This window comes from Platichthys flesus, chromosome 5 (assembly GCF_949316205.1).
Source record: "Platichthys flesus chromosome 5, fPlaFle2.1, whole genome shotgun sequence".
Lineage (NCBI taxonomy): Eukaryota > Metazoa > Chordata > Actinopteri > Pleuronectiformes > Pleuronectidae > Platichthys > Platichthys flesus.
In genome coordinates this window covers 2,979,769-2,996,026 of record NC_084949.1, presented here as the reverse complement: position 1 = coordinate 2,996,026, position 16,258 = coordinate 2,979,769, and the positions used below count along the sequence as shown (strand labels likewise).

The 16,258-nt window shown below is 41.8% G+C and overlaps 1 protein-coding gene across 6 annotated transcripts in view; it reads right to left on the bottom strand.

The window, feature by feature from the left end:
• Window positions 1-1,469: 1,469 nt before the first annotated feature.
• The window catches only part of LOC133954338 (VPS10 domain-containing receptor SorCS1), a 166,169-nt gene continuing 151,380 nt past the window's right edge, over window positions 1,470-16,258 (bottom strand). Inside the window, exons 19-27 of one of the 6 annotated variants that reach the window (XR_009920769.1) lie at window positions 16,012-16,198; window positions 15,190-15,323; window positions 13,409-13,532; window positions 12,212-12,324; window positions 10,106-10,240; window positions 7,316-7,415; window positions 6,797-6,902; window positions 6,033-6,186; window positions 1,470-5,893 (exon numbers count right to left, since the gene is read on the bottom strand). Coding sequence is in view for 3 of the 6 variants with exons in the window: in XM_062388710.1 (XP_062244694.1) it covers window positions 4,899-4,960; window positions 6,033-6,190; window positions 6,797-6,902; window positions 7,316-7,415; window positions 10,106-10,240; window positions 12,212-12,324; window positions 13,409-13,532; window positions 15,190-15,323; window positions 16,012-16,198 (1,119 nt within the window). In the remaining 3 variants the exon portion in view is untranslated. Of the gene's footprint in view, window positions 5,894-6,032; window positions 6,191-6,796; window positions 6,903-7,315; window positions 7,416-10,105; window positions 10,241-12,211; window positions 12,325-13,408; window positions 13,533-15,189; window positions 15,324-16,011; window positions 16,199-16,258 lie in introns of all 6 variants that reach the window. The other 5 variants (XR_009920768.1, XR_009920770.1, XM_062388711.1 and 2 more) reach the window with 5 other exon arrangements.

Sequence of the window (16,258 nt, the reverse complement as noted above, 5' to 3'; positions counted from 1 at the left end):
AATTGATTACAATTAAGCTGTTACATTCTACATGCAGAAATACACAGTTAAGAGAGCTAACCTGAGTTAAGGTGCAGCCATAAAGGGTGCGAGTGGTCGACTGGGAGCAGAGCTGGTTATACAATATTACTGCTGCAGGAAGGAACGACCTGGGATACGTCTCCTTCAGACACTTACGGTGGATCAGTCTGTCGCTGAAGGAGCTGCCCAGTACTGTGATGGTGTTAACTTACCACTAGCTGTAAGTGGCAGCAGAATAGTTCACACTGTTCACTCTTAGTTTAACAGTTCCCTCACTTAATATGTTAATGTTTTACACTGTGAAATAGCCCTCTTCAGCCCTGGCTGCACATCCATCAGTGGTGAGAGCAGCTCTTAGAGGAGAGATATTCCTGAACAACCACTCGCTCAAAACACTGAATAATGAAACATTAGTGGGGGTCAAAGCAATGCTCAACGGATACATACAGCTGATGCCATCCCAGCACACAACTTATTGTATTTTTTGGGAAACCATATACTTACAAAAAGGTGTCTCTTTCATAACAATATTAATGGATATAAAAATACCTTTTCACCTGCTATAAAAAGTCAAAAAATTGACTCCTTTGCCTTTTTGTCTTTTTGTTCCCGGTGAGTTAGGCTCGACGTCACAAACATTCCAGATACTGTTATTATTATTATAAACATGCCTGATTGTTTGAGTACTCCAAAGTTTTATTTCAGTGGGGCAATCCAGCTCTGTATCATTATTATGTTTAGCATTTCAGGTGTTTCGATAATGCTAAATGCTAAATCTCTTTTACAGCTCAGCATCTGCACAATTTGTTTCGCCTCCAGTTTTTTCTGTTGTTGTAGTGTTGCCGGATTTACATGTTACGTTATTATTGTTTTCTTGTGCATTACCATCACCTAGTGGACTGGAGTGGAACAGCATGTTGTAGCCATCGGTTGCTCATATGTCAGCAACTGATGGTTATGATAATTTCCTTTATCCCACCCCGATCAGTGGACATACAGGCACTTCTTTCAAAATACTTCTAATAGTTCCTGCACTTTTGGATGAAATAATAGCTTCATATTGTCAAGCCCCCACTTTATGATGTATGTGCATGTGTTATATCATGTGAGTTGGTTCTATTAAAAAATACATATATATAATTTACATGTCTTGATTGTCTCTGAATCTGTTTATGAAGTTGATGCATCTTCAACTATGTATTTGGTTGTTTTAATTCACCCTTATTGATGTTGTTGACTTCACAGTGATGTCAGATGGACATTGTCAGTATCAATGCAGTGTCTTTCAAGTGCAAAGCATCATGATAAACCTGAGTCGGTATCATACTCCCAGATCTCACAGAAATGTCTTCATGGTACAATTTTAGTTTGAAAGCATTTGTAAATACATAGTTGTGTGTGTAAAAGAAAATACCAACACAGTTGTTTTCTTTTCTTTATAGGTTGAATATTACTTACGCAAATACATAGTATTTCTTTACAAATATTGTAAGAAAATGAGAACACAGTTAATAAACGTCTTTCCATTTAATAAATATGATTGTAAATGCATAAAACAATTACACACAGCACAGTTGAGGTCAAACAAAAACACTGTAACACCTTACCGTCTGTTCTCATACAAAAGCTGTACAGTAATAAAACTCTTTTTTCGTTATTATTATTAATATTTCTCTATAAAAATAATAATCTTGCTAATCCTGCGTCATGGATGGGATAGAGGAGGGAAAGAGAGAGGAAGAGAGCTTGGCTCAAAGCAGGTCTACAACTTGATGCTGTTTCCCACAGCCTAGGGTTCTGTCACATCGCAGCTCATCCGAGCCAGGAAGCCAGGGATGCCTCATGTCACAGGACTTCCTGCCTGTTCGATCTGTCCTCCTCCCAGTGAAACTCCAAGGCCGGAGATGCTTTTATTATGACCGTCCTCCTGATCCCATGTTGCTGGGGTCATTTCCTGCTCCCTGGGGTTGGGGTTAGGATTAGCACTCAGCTGCTTTGCTATGCGGGTCTCTGGTTACACACTACTGTGCTGCATGTCTCCCATCAAGCTGTTAAAACCAGAGCCAGACAGAGCATCTGAAACATAAACTAAATCCTGCCATTATTCAACTTTACTTCCTTCACTTTGTAAAACTAAAAAAAGTGTTGGGATCCAATCATATTGCTACATTTCAGAGACACATAACTGATTTGCTGATCAACAAAAATCAAACCACTGGCAGGTTAAATCACCCTTATATACCATGCAATGGGATGAGAAAAACCACCTCATACCTGAGCACAAATTAAGTCCTGCAGCTTCAGATGGATGCACAAAGCTATAATTATTGTAAAGATGGAAGCTGGATCGTTACCGAAAATCATGTCAGCATGCAGCTTTGAAATATAAACACTTTCCTTTTTTAATCACATTCACCACAGCTCGTCTGCAGGATATTAATCGCTGTAGCACAACATAGTCCAGGTAAATCTTATTCTTTCAGGGCAACACGTACCAGCAAATCATGTACTGTACAAAACACAAGAGCCTACTCTGTTCTATGAAAGCCCACACACCGGTGCACCCTCGACCTCTGGATGCTCACCACCCACCGCTGTCCAAAACTCAGGAGGGAAACAGTAACTCACCCAGGGGAAGTTAAGACAAAGTTTCGGCAAAACTTCTGTTTTTGAGGAGACAACAACTTGCCGACGACCAGTCGCACTTGTTCCGATAACTTTTTTTCCATTTTGTGAAACACGTTGTTGTTTGAAGTCCAAAGAAACAACCTGCTTTGTCATATGCTGGTGTAATGACAGTAAAATAAAGGCCTAGCTACAGCTCAATATGGGAGTTAACAATGTTTAACACAAAGATGCCTGCGAGCTTCAAGCCTTTTTTGTATCTGTGTGTGAAGGCAGTCAGGATACCTCTCCACACTATCTCACTGAGTCAATTTGCATCAACAGTGAAGCAACAAAGCAGCATTTTTCATCGTATTCGGTTCTGAAATTGGCACATTCCACCATCTATACGGCTTCTTCTGTCTCCACAGCACGTCCGCTTTGGTGAAGTCCCACCCGGATAAAGTGAAAGTTCCTCTTCATCTGTGTTCTCAACTGTCACTGCCAACGCTCTAACACAGAATATAGCTTTCTCCATATTAGTAAATGTCACCAATCAACCCACAATAGCATAAGACAGAACCCTCTTTTGGCAGATCTCTTCAAAAGCCAAGAGAAAATGTCATCCTCATTTCCCTGTTCCTGTTGAGCAGAGGTAAAGTGCAAGGCAGCCGCTGTGTCTCTAATGATCGCTCTTCTGCATGGTCCAGATTTACATTCTCTTCTCTTTTGTAGGTGTATATACTTGGGCGATCTCTGCACAGCCACGACTCAACGATTGTAGAGAATCTCATCGTAAATTGACACAAACAACACTTGCTCGGTATTTCCATATGTCCTCGTAGGAAACAGAGAGAGAACGAGAGAAATAAAACAAATCCGTAGATGCAGCCTCATAAGATTTGAAAGGCATCAATCAGGCTTTTTACATCTGTCAGATTTCCCACACAAAGTACCGCAGGGCGTGACAGTCCCCTGAACAAGCTAACCATCTGTGTGGCCTGGTAGCATCTGCGCTCTACTTCTCCTGCTCCTGCAGCACCAAATAATGAGCTGGGATGAAGACGGCTGCAGCTCGAGGGGGGGGGGGGTCAAGACATTAGCCTAAATGTGTAACCAACCTTAGCCGGCCTTGAGCTTGACTGGCCACATTAAGTATTCAACAAGTCGACCATCTTCTTATTCTGTCTGATACAACATTCTTAATGCGTCACATCTCCAAAAAGCACTCTTCCATCTCCGTTAACCTCTGTCTCTGTTTCTCTCTGTCTTTGCTGTGGTCTTTGGATTCGCTCACAAAGCAGCTGTATCTCATTCCAACTGCCACCTCAGATCTTTGCCTTGATAAATTGGACTCTGCCTCCTGTAGGGATGGTGGCCGCGGTCGAGGTGCAGCTGACTGAAACTTTGGAATAGTTTTCTTTGGGGGACATTCGCTCCTGCCACTTTTCTTCTTCTATTCCTAAAGGTTACAGTCTGGTGGTATAAGGGGATCAACTGTGGATGGAAGATGCAGTTCAGCGCCATTTCCATGAAGTTTTATCTTATTCCGAAGCACGAAAACATTTTACAAACTGGCATTTATCATAAATAGTATAAGGAGCATTAGATAAACAGCAAAGTTTAAATTATCCAGAAAACCAAACCCTATATTTCTGTTTTGAACGTAAAATCTGAAAAAAAGAGTTATTTCAGTAGAAAATGTGGATTGTGCCATAAATCACCTTTCCAAGAGAAAATGGACCAATAGCTTTGAAGTACCCTATTCATATTTTATAACAGTATTTATGTTAAGTATGACATTTGTTATTAAAATACACACATTTCTAACATAGACATTCATGATTTACAAAATAAATGTTTTGTTCACTTCTAATAACCTATTTCACAAAAGTATATTTGTATGAATAAATAATACACTAATGCTGTTAGCTTCATAGAACAGTGAACCAATTTTTGATAAGCAAAGTAAAAACATTGTTGCTTATTTTATTTCCCCCTCACTGGTTCATGCTGCCACTCTCTCTGGATTATGTATCCGACTTGTATAAATGAATGGCATTTTTCAAAACGTTCATGTATTTTTGAAGGAAATACATAAATAAAAATAAAAACCTGTACAGAGTTTCATCTGGTTGGAACAGGGCACAGTATGTGTCAGCAGGGTCCGAGATGAACAGGTATGTATAAAGCTCAAAACCATTGTGTCCCAAATGGCAAATAAAAATTAAAAAGATCCATGATGCAGCTGGAGTGGTCGTCCAGTTCAGAGTTCAGACGATGTATGTGGGGAGCTCTGTGGAGAATTTCACATGTACATGAGGTTTCATACATCCTGAGGGAAGACAGAGCACAGGAAGATGTCATTATCTGAGGATATCTCGTACTTGAGTCTAAGAAAAGTTGTTTGGATGATTTTTTAAAAAGCTAAAAACATTAGCATCATCAACTTGACCTATTTACACATCCAGCAGACAGGAAGCACTATGAACTTTCATGTCTTTTAATCCTCCTTGTAGCTCTGTTTTGGGTTCCCCAAGCTCCTACATAGAAATATCTGTCTCTGAAGTGAGCAGCTATTAAGTGTAAAAGAGTCAAAGAGTCAAGTTTTTCATCCAACAGCCGTGTTTAAGTTTTAGTAGATGCATCAGACATTCAAAATAACCTGGATCAAATGGATGATGGATGGTGATGAAGAATGTAAAGCAGCTTTAAAGAGTGGAAACAGTGAACGAGTAACAGGCGCAAAGTCAGTAAAAGGACGTCGGAATGTCAGTAACACAACAAAGTTAAGAATATGTTGCTAATTTTAGCCGAAATAAACTTCGAGTCACAGCTCACCACGGTGTTCGGCTCAGTACTGGCAACAAGCGCGACTTGTTTTATTGTTTATGAGAAGAGGGAGAATGTGTGACTCTCTTTTCTTTTTGTTTTTCGCGCTAGTCTCACTTTCAAGAAAATGTAGACTTAATATGAGTATTTGCTAACAGCAGACCTGATACTGAAAAAGGTAATATTCCACAGAACCAAAGCACTTGCGGGTAACAATGTACATTATGTCAGATCATTGAAGTGGTATGGGGATTTAAAGAAAGGCAACTAATGATTTTTTGTTTGATATTAAAAGTCCCTCATTTTTATTAGAATTAAAGTGCGACAGTACCGAGCAGAACGTTGTGTTAACTGTGCTGCTTAGAGGCAACCATACTTTCCGTCATGCTCATTTTTGTTTAGCTCTGGTTCTGCCCAACACGAGACCATATCCCTTCTGAGAAACACAAACCAAAAGCACAGGATGAGTCTTATGAACCAGTTGATATGGAATATGCAATTGGGAAATGATGAAAATAAATCTAAAGCGCCTGCCACAGTCACAAGAGCACGATGAACCAGAGGGGATGTTTTACCGATGGGCCGTGAGTTTAACTCTGTGTCCAGAATCTCCAAAGAATGCACCAAGTCCCGCTGTGAGCCGGCCGTGGCCTCTGTTGGATTGGCTGGACTCTTCATTTCTTGTTCTTTTTCATTCTGCATCTGCGCATAGACGTTGAGGCCTGGGATCTTCCTTGAGAAAAGATTAACAGTGAGACACAGAAAGGGATAAAGACGGCAGCCTGACTAAAATAGAGTAAGAGCTCAACCAGCAGCTTACTAGTATCATGCAAGTGTGACCATCTGCAACCACACAAAGTTGTAAAACCTTTTGCCTTCCCTCGATATGATCAAGTACATTTGCATGTAAATCATCATTTACACAAACGGCATAAGTGACAAAGGTTTGTGAATCCAAAGTTTCATTCTTGCTCGACTTGTCAGTAAATCTTCACAACCCTTTGTGCCCTTTTCCCCTGAAACTGCACCTTGGCGAGGAGAAATAATTTAACATTTCAGAAAGGTCAAGCGCCGACGTTCAAAGGGCTTAATATTGATAGCAGCTGAAGGCTGACTGACATTTTTTTTGCAAAAGAATGACCTGTGTCTGTGTATGTGATGGGGGGGGCTTATCCAATCCTCCACTGGGGAGCGCTTGATATGCCTGCGTAGACATTTGACAGGCAGCTATCAGCCCTCCCCTGCAGCCGTTTGTTTACCGAGCCTTCAGAAGGCCTTGACACCTTTCGGCAGCTCCCTATCACGTACAGTGTGACAACTTCACACATGAACACTTTACCTCTTGAATTTGTAGATGACAAACACGGCTAAACCCACAACCACCACGGAGAGCAGCATTAGCATGGCGGAGCCGCTGTGGTTCTCACTGGTGTCCACTAGGGGTGCTGCAGAGACAGGACGAGACAAGAGCCGCAGAGTCTCAACAACACAGCAGCGATAACACAACCTGCTGAATCATGCAATAAGCAGTGAGCAGGATAATTGACACCTATGTAACGACGAATCATTTTAATGTTCAGTAGTATGGACTTCTCTTACTCTTTATCTTATAAGCCCCTTTAGGACAGTAGCAGCATCCCCACTAGGAAGAGGCACACATACTTGTAACGGGGCTCACTCTCTGAATGTCTCTCTGTAGCTACATGTTGGGACACAGGGTTGGTGTTGTTAGTTGATGGGGGCAGAACTAATAATAATCAATCTGACTATTGAGTTTATCTAGGTCTCCTACATGCTTTGTTTTCTGTGCCACTTTCTAAAGGAAGTACAAAGCCCTCTTTGGCAGAAGTAAACAAACCTGCTGATAGGTGTGCTGCGTACACAGTGACTTGGACCCCCGGCCGCAGCGTGAACTGGACCAGGTTCTGGTTCAAGGCGCTCAGCAAAACCTCTGCGAGCTGTTGGGACACAGAGGGAACAAAACCAAACGTAACTGTTGAGAAAGGTCACTTCCAAGATCATCCAACCGCCCAGACAGTCTCATCTATCTTTGCCTCTGAGTCGTCATTTGTTAACTGACATTTCAGAGTCCTGATCAATCTCTCTACACGTTCATCCAATTTGTCAGACAGAAAAAGAATCGAGCCCAAACATCACCTGCCCTTGGCAGAACCGCTGAAGGTGTACCGCTCTACATGTCTGCTTTGTCACTTTGTGAATGACTGCCGAAATACAGAGAGTGGACAACAATATAGGTACATCATTTGATAAAAGTGAACAAGGTAAATAAAGGGCACCGAAGAAACTTCAGCGATGGTTCACAGTCTGGGAGCTGGAACATCTCTTATCAGTTGTAAGAGGGGTAAAGAAATGATTACTAAGATAGGACAGATGAACAGGGGCTGAAATCTCAATAGCATCCATTCAGAAACTGCTTAGATAGATGACTACAAGACAGCTCCAAAAAAGTGAAATCTGAACATTGATTGGCGTCTCTTATCCATGTTAGCAGATGGGGCATGGACCTAACCAAAAAACAAAAGGACACGTGAAATGCTCATTCCCCAAACATGGTTTCTAATTTTTTAAAAAGTACTCATATTATGCGTTTTGGGTTTGTCATACTTTTTTTTTTTGTGAGTGTAAATTTTGTTCTAAATTACAAAAGCCCAAGTCTAATGGATCCTTCACTCCCACAGACAACCCTGCAGGATAGAACCAAGGCTGGTGTAACACAGGCTACAGTGATAATACCTGTGGTATTATCAGGTAGCCTTTGGGTGAGGGGCGAGGCATTTCTGTCACTCATTCAAAGAGGGGGTGGAGCCAATCTGAAATCTTACCCTAGGGCTCCAACATTGCCAGGGCCGGCCCTGCCTTGCAATGGTGTACAATATGACACAAACAATCTAATTATATAACTCTCTGATGCATCTAAACCTTCTCTAGTCAATCCCTGAATTAAAATGATGAGCCCTTGCAATGGATACTTAAAAAAATCAAGATGCTTTTCCCTATGTTAGTGACATTATTTCTTGGTTTGTCACTGTTTAACATGTAATATATATGTATAATATATAATATGATTTATTGATGAGTCCAGCTTCAAGTTGTTGTCACTTGTAGAGATGACATCGATCAACACTGTGGAATATTATAAATACATCAAAATAACCATTGAATTGAAGTGACACCACTGTGATGCATTTTTTACAATTACCTTAAAGAGATATTGTTTGTTTATGGGCTGTTTATTGAATTTCATTATTTGTAGGCACACATGACCCAAGAAAACCTTGCAGCCAACCCCATCTGAGCTTCCTTATTTATGTAAGAGTCTTTGTCTGTGGGACCTTTCCACTGTGATGCATAATGCATACAATGCAGCCTCACTTGATCTCTGCTTTCCAGACTGGAAGGTCACTCTCTGCACAGAGAACATCCAACTTTGATACAAATCAGACAGATTACCCTGACCCGAAGGTAAACTATAGAAATCCAGAATCCAATCTCATGCACTCTCAGTCTATTCCCCCACATCGATGCTTCAATTCGCCCAATTATAAATCTCTCGTGTTTGTCCAATATCATAAAGCATTTTTGTCTGTATTTAATATGCACGCATGAAACAAAGCAGATATGGAGCTGCATAGTGAAGACAGAGTCAAACAAAAATAAATCCTCAGTTTTCAGAGCCTTCTTTATTTGCTTGAAAGAGGCTTCATATATCTTATCTGCCCAATTTTTCATATTAATAATGATTTGTGTAATTTCTGTTGTGGCAAAGCATGATGCTAAGTCCTCCATTCCCTCCTATATAATTCTAAACAATTTAACTTTAGACCACACAAATTACTTTTGCCCAATGTATACCAGGGTCAGTAAATCTATTATGCATTCAAACAATTAGAGCTTGCTTTACACTTCTAAGATGCCAACCTTGAATAAAGATTTATCCCTGCCTTGTAGGGCAGATGATTGTTCCAGCCGATCAACCCTGATTTGCTTCCCGCCCGTGGGTTTCTCCCCACCGGCAGCATCTCCAACATTATTATCAGACATTATCTGTTACATGAGGCTCAGAGCTGATGCAGTAAATCTTGATATGGCTGTAATTTAGTGGACTGATCACTCGTGGCAATTTTCTTTGTCTGGCTTTAAAGGCCCCTTAAAGGCCCAAGCTACCCCCTGCAGCCCCACCTCCCCACCCCCACATCAAGGCTCCACAAGGGATGCGACTTGGGAGAGTTTATAAAAGTCCCACCCCTGATAACTTGTTAATACTTGTCAGGCTTATTGATGAGTCTATTGCAGAGATTCCTCGGGCGTCTTCTAGAATTAGCCCCATAGAAAAAAAGAAAAAAAAAAACTCCCCATGCTTCAATGGATCAATGCTGACATCTGCTGGAGGAAGGGGGAACTTGAACTTTTTATGTGGCAAATATTGGACGAACTGCTGTAAAAAAGGTTTTCGCTCCTGATTCATGAAGTCGAAAAATAGGAAACAATGCTTCAAACTTGTGTAGGAAGCTACGGTTTAAAAAGGTGAAATCCATTCATCTACACAAATAATGTCCAGGGCAGGGAAAAGGTATGCCTCTTTTTACACATGTTAGCAGACAAAGCAGCTGCAGCCGTTTGTTTGTACCTGATCTAAATGAGCAGCAGTCTTCTCCGGCTTCCCCTCAGTTAACAGTTTGTCAGGCAGGAGGAAAAACTCTGCTGCGGTTGGTAAACCTGGGAGGACGGCGACCAGCAGCTTGTCCTCTCTCATGGCTGTGGCCTGGAGGGGAACATGAGGGAGAGGAATGTTAAAAGAGCTTGACAATGGGTGTCCCCCAGGTTCACGCTCGGCTGGGTACAGAACCTCAACATGTTTCTGGTACAGACAGAAATGTGTCAGTAGGCAGTATTATAAAACATGCACCAAAAAGCTGAAAGTGACTGCTCGCTCAGATTCAGAATCCTCTTTACATTTGTCTGTGACCAGTTTCTGATTTAAATCAGAATCTAGCAGGTGTTTAATTTCATTTTAATTCATTTGGACAGACTTGCTGCTTTTGTTCAGATAGCATTTACTGTTTGATCCTGGTTTGTAAAATAACCAAAATCCTCTGGACTGTTTCTCAGATGGGAGAGAGTCACAGGCAGAGAGTACAGGAGGCTTATTCCCCCAAATAACAAGCTATTCCTTTAAATGAATAATTATCACAATACAAAAATAACAATAATAACATCAAAATAATATCATAATAACAACAATATAATAATAATAATAATAATAATAATAATATAGCTCAAAATTTTGCCCCCATACACCTTAATGGCTTCAGTTTGATTTACACAATTGAATATCTCTGATAACATATTTCTCGATTACCAAACATTTCCAGACAACGCTCTGAGTGGATGAAATGTTCTCATTTTAAGTGCCCTCAGTTATTAGCAGACACTGACAAAAACAAAAAGTTTTAGCAGCAGGGGTATCATGCAGGCTGCCCTATTTTATAAGGGGGCTTGTTGAGCCTGAAAAACACCTGAAAGACTTGTTTTACGCTGGTGGATGTAAGTACTGCACTAACGGACACATTTTAGCACATTAATGTGAGTTATTAAAATATGTTCCAGGTGAGTCAATACGTAAAAATACCTTTCCTATATTTTTGACTGGCTACAGCCCCGTCTTACAAGAATATCAGCATCCATGTCAGAATGGACAGTAGATTGGCTGCACTACTCCAAAATATGAACTTGCAATTCTATTTAAATGTGTTTGGAAAGCAGAACCTGTACTGACTTATTTTATGGCCCATCATACCACAATATGCCCATGTATATTATCACATTTTATGATATTCTATATTTTATGATACACATTCTATGGCATCATGTGTTTATCATTAAATGCATATGTTCAACTCTCCCTGTTTGATAGTATGATACACAGTGATCTTAATTAACTAAATATTTCCATGGACTACTAAAGGAGCCCCTGGTTCTTCCTCCAGCTTGTGCGTGGTTGTGCTGCAGTAAAGCCTGTGAATGTGAATGTTTTAAGGTATCAGGTCATATTTTCATCTGAAAGTTTTATTTTTCCATCTTTTTTTTTTAATTTTATTTTTATGTTCTGCCTTCCAGACGGGGGTTGTCATGAGTAAATCGATGTCAATAACAAATAACAAAACAGACAAGCTCACTGAAGACTGAGGAGCCGGTGTATTTTTGGCATCAGTTTTGATTTTGCAGGATCAAAACGTGTGAAAATATGATGCCAGGTTCAGAGTGCTTCACCCTCGGAATCGGAAAATATATTGACGTTCTCAGGATGTTGTAAAACAACATGAAGTTAATGGGGAAAAATCTGTGCCTGACGTGTCATGTATAGGTTTGAATCATGTGCCTCACATTGCAGGTCACGAAGCACTCGGCTCCAAGTTTCCCTTCAGGAGAGCCTCACACACACATTAGACACATACTGACATTTATTCCTCCGTACACTTCAGCGTCGTTACTGTATGGCCCTGAACCCACAGACTTTGTGCAAGCCACTGCAATCAGCATGCTCTTGAACTCTATTTTTACCCCCTCTACTCCCTCATGCTTTGTCATTTATCATCATAAAAGTCAGATTTATGTGTAGAAGCCTCAGGGAGGTCACGCTGCACTCATACACCGTCAGAGGTCCAGTCAGGCAGTGACAGTATTTACCAGAGTAAAGCAAAGGTTTCCATGAAAGGACTCGAGAGAGCTTTACCTGGATCAGAGAGTTCTTGATGACTCGGCTCACGTCCAGCCTCCATTCTGCGACATCAGGGTTGTGGTCGTCAAGGTTTGATGAAAAGGCGAGCAGATGAGATCGGAAGTATTCTGCAGAGAGGTAAATGTGTGTGAGATGCTTTTTAGTTTTCATCTGGCATGAAATGCAGGGTTCAATCTCTCGTTTCAAAATCTATTACCATCTGTTTAAAGGATAACTCTAGGTCAGTTTGTTAAAACTTTGGTCTTCAGACTTTTTTTGCCATGATTTCAGAATTCATTAAAGTAAATGTTAAGATTGGGGGATAAAGCAACCTTGGTAAGATGTAGTCCAACAAGAGCTCAAACCATCAGACGGGTTCTAAGTACCTGAAAGCTAAACTCAGCTATCCAGTAACTTAGCCAGTATGCAAGGGATTGTTGGAGAACTAACAATTCAGTTGGTGACTGAGGAGCTGAGTATGGAACCGATGGATTGTATAATGGCTGATGAATAAGTGATTTTAATTTTAATCATAAACATCAGGCTGATACTTGATCTGCTTAATGAGCTCAATATAAAAGCCACTGAATCAGACTGTTGTAGTTTTAATAGTAATAAATAATACAATAAATAACAATAAAAGTTCACAGGACCCAAAAGGAGTGAGTTCCAAAGTTGGGTGGCCCAATTCTAAAAGCATATTCGGCTTTAGTTCTGAACCTGGAGCGAGGAAGAACCAAAAGGCCCTGATCACAGGTCTTCAGAGAGCGGTTGGGGAGCCAAGTGAAGGTTGGTGCTCAACAAGCCCAGCTCTAAAAGTGATGGCAAGGGTTTTCAAAGTAAAGCAAACAGTAGTAAAACTAGACAGTTAACAGATAGGTCAGAACTCATCCCTCTCACTTTCCTCTTCCAAATGAGTGTGTGTAATGTGGTTTGGTTTTAACCTGTCTGATCATCTACTTCATTGATTATCTATTAATAACCCGTATCCATAAGAACAACCCTTTGTAAAGAATCACTTAATGGGGAGCATGGTGTTATGTTGAATATCAACAAATTCAAGACCTCATCGAAATCAAGCAGAATGGTCTTTTACGAATGATGAGAAAAACATATGTGTTTCTAACTGTATAGACTGTGGTGACACATCTCGTCAGGGTGTTTACATAGCTACAGAATCCCCATGGAGATGGAGTCAGAGCGTGGGCTCACCGTGGACAGCGATGGTTTTTCTGTCCTGCAGAATAGAATTCCCTGCAGACACCTGCACGGTGACTGTGTTGATGCCTTCCCTGGAGAACATGCAAGCTACACTTCCCTCTAGGGTGATTACTGGCTGCTGGGGAGAGAGACAGACGGGGAGAGAAGGCAGGGGAGAGGGAGAGGGAGAGGGAGAGGGAGAGGGAGAGGGAGAGGGAGAGGGAGAGGGAGAGGGAGAGGGAGAGGGAGAGGGAGAGGGAGATGGAGAGGGAGATGGAGAGGGAGAGAGTCAGAGTCAGGGGCTTCCCGAGAGAGACCCTTATCAGTGGCTACCACTACCACTACCACTGCTATTATATACACTACAGAGGTGTCAGCCTGCTGGCACACTCACAAACACACATGCATGCACAAGCATACACAGGGAACTATGCAGCAATACGCACCATGCAGCACACAGTATCACAGCCCGCAGAGAGTACCCTGTGTGACACCAGCAGCTATTTCCAGTCACTTCTCAAGTCTCCATGTGTTCTTCAGATAGCTATGAAATGCTAATACTGCTGTGGTTTATTACCAGCTGACATAACTGGCTGTCCTAGTGGAAGGCCCCTGTTGGTGCTAAACAAACACATTTACACAACTGCAAATAGGAGGACAGAGAGCAAGTGGAGCAGTTCCAGTGTAGAGAGCATCTGTAGGTCCAGAGAGATGGAGGCTGAGTTTCTCCGTCTTAACACTCTGCTAGTATGTTCGAGTTTTTGGAACTCAGAAGTACTGTTTATAGTCACAGATTACAGTTCATGATTCGCTCATTACATTACAGTTGATGCACAGTACTTTCATTTAGAACAAGTAATTGCCCATTTAGAGGATATGGTTATAGAGCTATATTACATTTGGAGGGTAGAGGCTCAACTTTTTGAAGGTGCTCTCACACAACCCAAGCAGTAACAAGAGAACTAATGAGCATGAACATTAAATCTTAGCTGAAATGACTATATTAAAAGCTAACAGCATAACAAGAACATTAGGGCAGCAGAGGGAAACCTCAGGAACCACCTGGGTTTTGGATGCTGCATCACAGGCACTAAGCTGTTGTTGGTAAGTACCAGCTGCTCATTAAACCGCACTGAGTTGTGAAGTGTAGCTGAGGCAGCTTTGGAGTTGTTGATGCAGCCAACTGAAGGTGTGTTCGGACGTGATGCAAAGTGGTCATCAAAACTAGAAAAGCCCTATATAAATACAAAACCGTTTAACATTTACCATTTACATCTGCTAGCATTTGCACTTCCGGTAGCGAACTTTAAGGCTTGGTGGAAATGACACCGTTTAATACAAAAAATCATTACATGTCATTTAGCTGACGCTTTTATCCAAAGCGACTTACTTTTTTTTTGAACACTCATCATTTTATGAGGGGCCATCTAGGGGTTCAGTATCTTGCCAAGGACACTTAGGCATGCAGATGGGATAGAGTGGGATTCGAACCGGCAACCTTCTTGTTGCAGAGCACCCGCTCTATCCCCTAGGCCACGCTCTCCCCAAATCAGTTGTATTGGATTTAGCTGCAACACTATTTACCCCTGAAACTCCAAACGTGTTTTCATTTTTCTATCCCTTAAGCCTGTTGGTGTAGCTTATTATGTGAAAAAGCTGTGCAGTCAGTAATTGCAGCTGATAAATGAAACCACATAGTTTTGCAACCTGGACGCACAAATGTAGCTCATCAAAAAGAGTCAGCAACCTACTTAATAGCTAACTGGCGGCAGAGAAGCAGTAGTATACATTACCTCTGTGTTATTTCCGATCCACCAGATGTAGGTGACCGTTCCCACTTGGCTGGGCCAGAGAACAGCAGTCAGGTTCACCTCCTTATTCCTCACCGCCACAAAGGGAGCTGAGAGATGGATATACTCCAGCTGACCTACTCAGGCACACACACAGTATACATCACGCACTGACATCAACAAACTGCGGCACAATGTACAAAAAGAACTGAAAAAATGGGGAAAACAACATTAGCATTTCGCACGAGGAAAGAGAAGTGAGAGTGGGTTTATAGGTTGGTGCAGAGTAGGGAGAGAGGGGTTGGAGAGTTTGTTCAGCATTCGCCCCTGCACTGGGACCACTGGCTGCCATCTGTGTGTTATTTTTCATTTGCGGCACTCCTGAGCCTGTGGTGGCTCTATTTGCACGGTTGGCACATAGGATTGACAGATTGGTGGGGGCAGCAGTGCTCCCTGATCAATAAGTCAGCTCTGTTGCATCTGTCACATGGTGAATTCACCAGGGGTGGTCAGCCCGGTTACATACGGGGCTGCTTAGGCTTCAGTGCGCTGAGTGGCTGTGAAGCGTAAGTTGACTTGAGTGGAAGTGTAATGGGATTTGTTCTACCTCACTTGTTTGTTTGGTTATGGTAGGGGAGCGTGTACTGCTGAGAGATAAAGTACAGAACGCGGTACACACTGTGTACAAGGTGCCAGCTGCAGTACTTTTAAATGTAGTAGAAAGTGGAAAACATAATGACCTGGAACCAGGAGCGCAAGAAAACTGAAAGATGTCTTTTCTCAACAAATATACAACCGAAATAAATAATACAAAACTCCTCTCACATGTTACATGTAAGTACAGCATGGCGGTCTCCGAACCCAGATTGTTCTCCCCGGTGGCGATCACCCGGTAGATTCCCACAGCCCTGTAGATGTGTTTGATGCCATCCTCGATGGAGCTCACGTTGGAGTACGTCAGAGCGTGGCCGTCTCCGAAGTCCAGGTTGATGCTTGTCCTCGCTCCGTCACCCTGTGCAGACAATCAGTTTCAGGTTGGAAGTTAAGACTTTTGCCCAAACCAGCTGCAGGA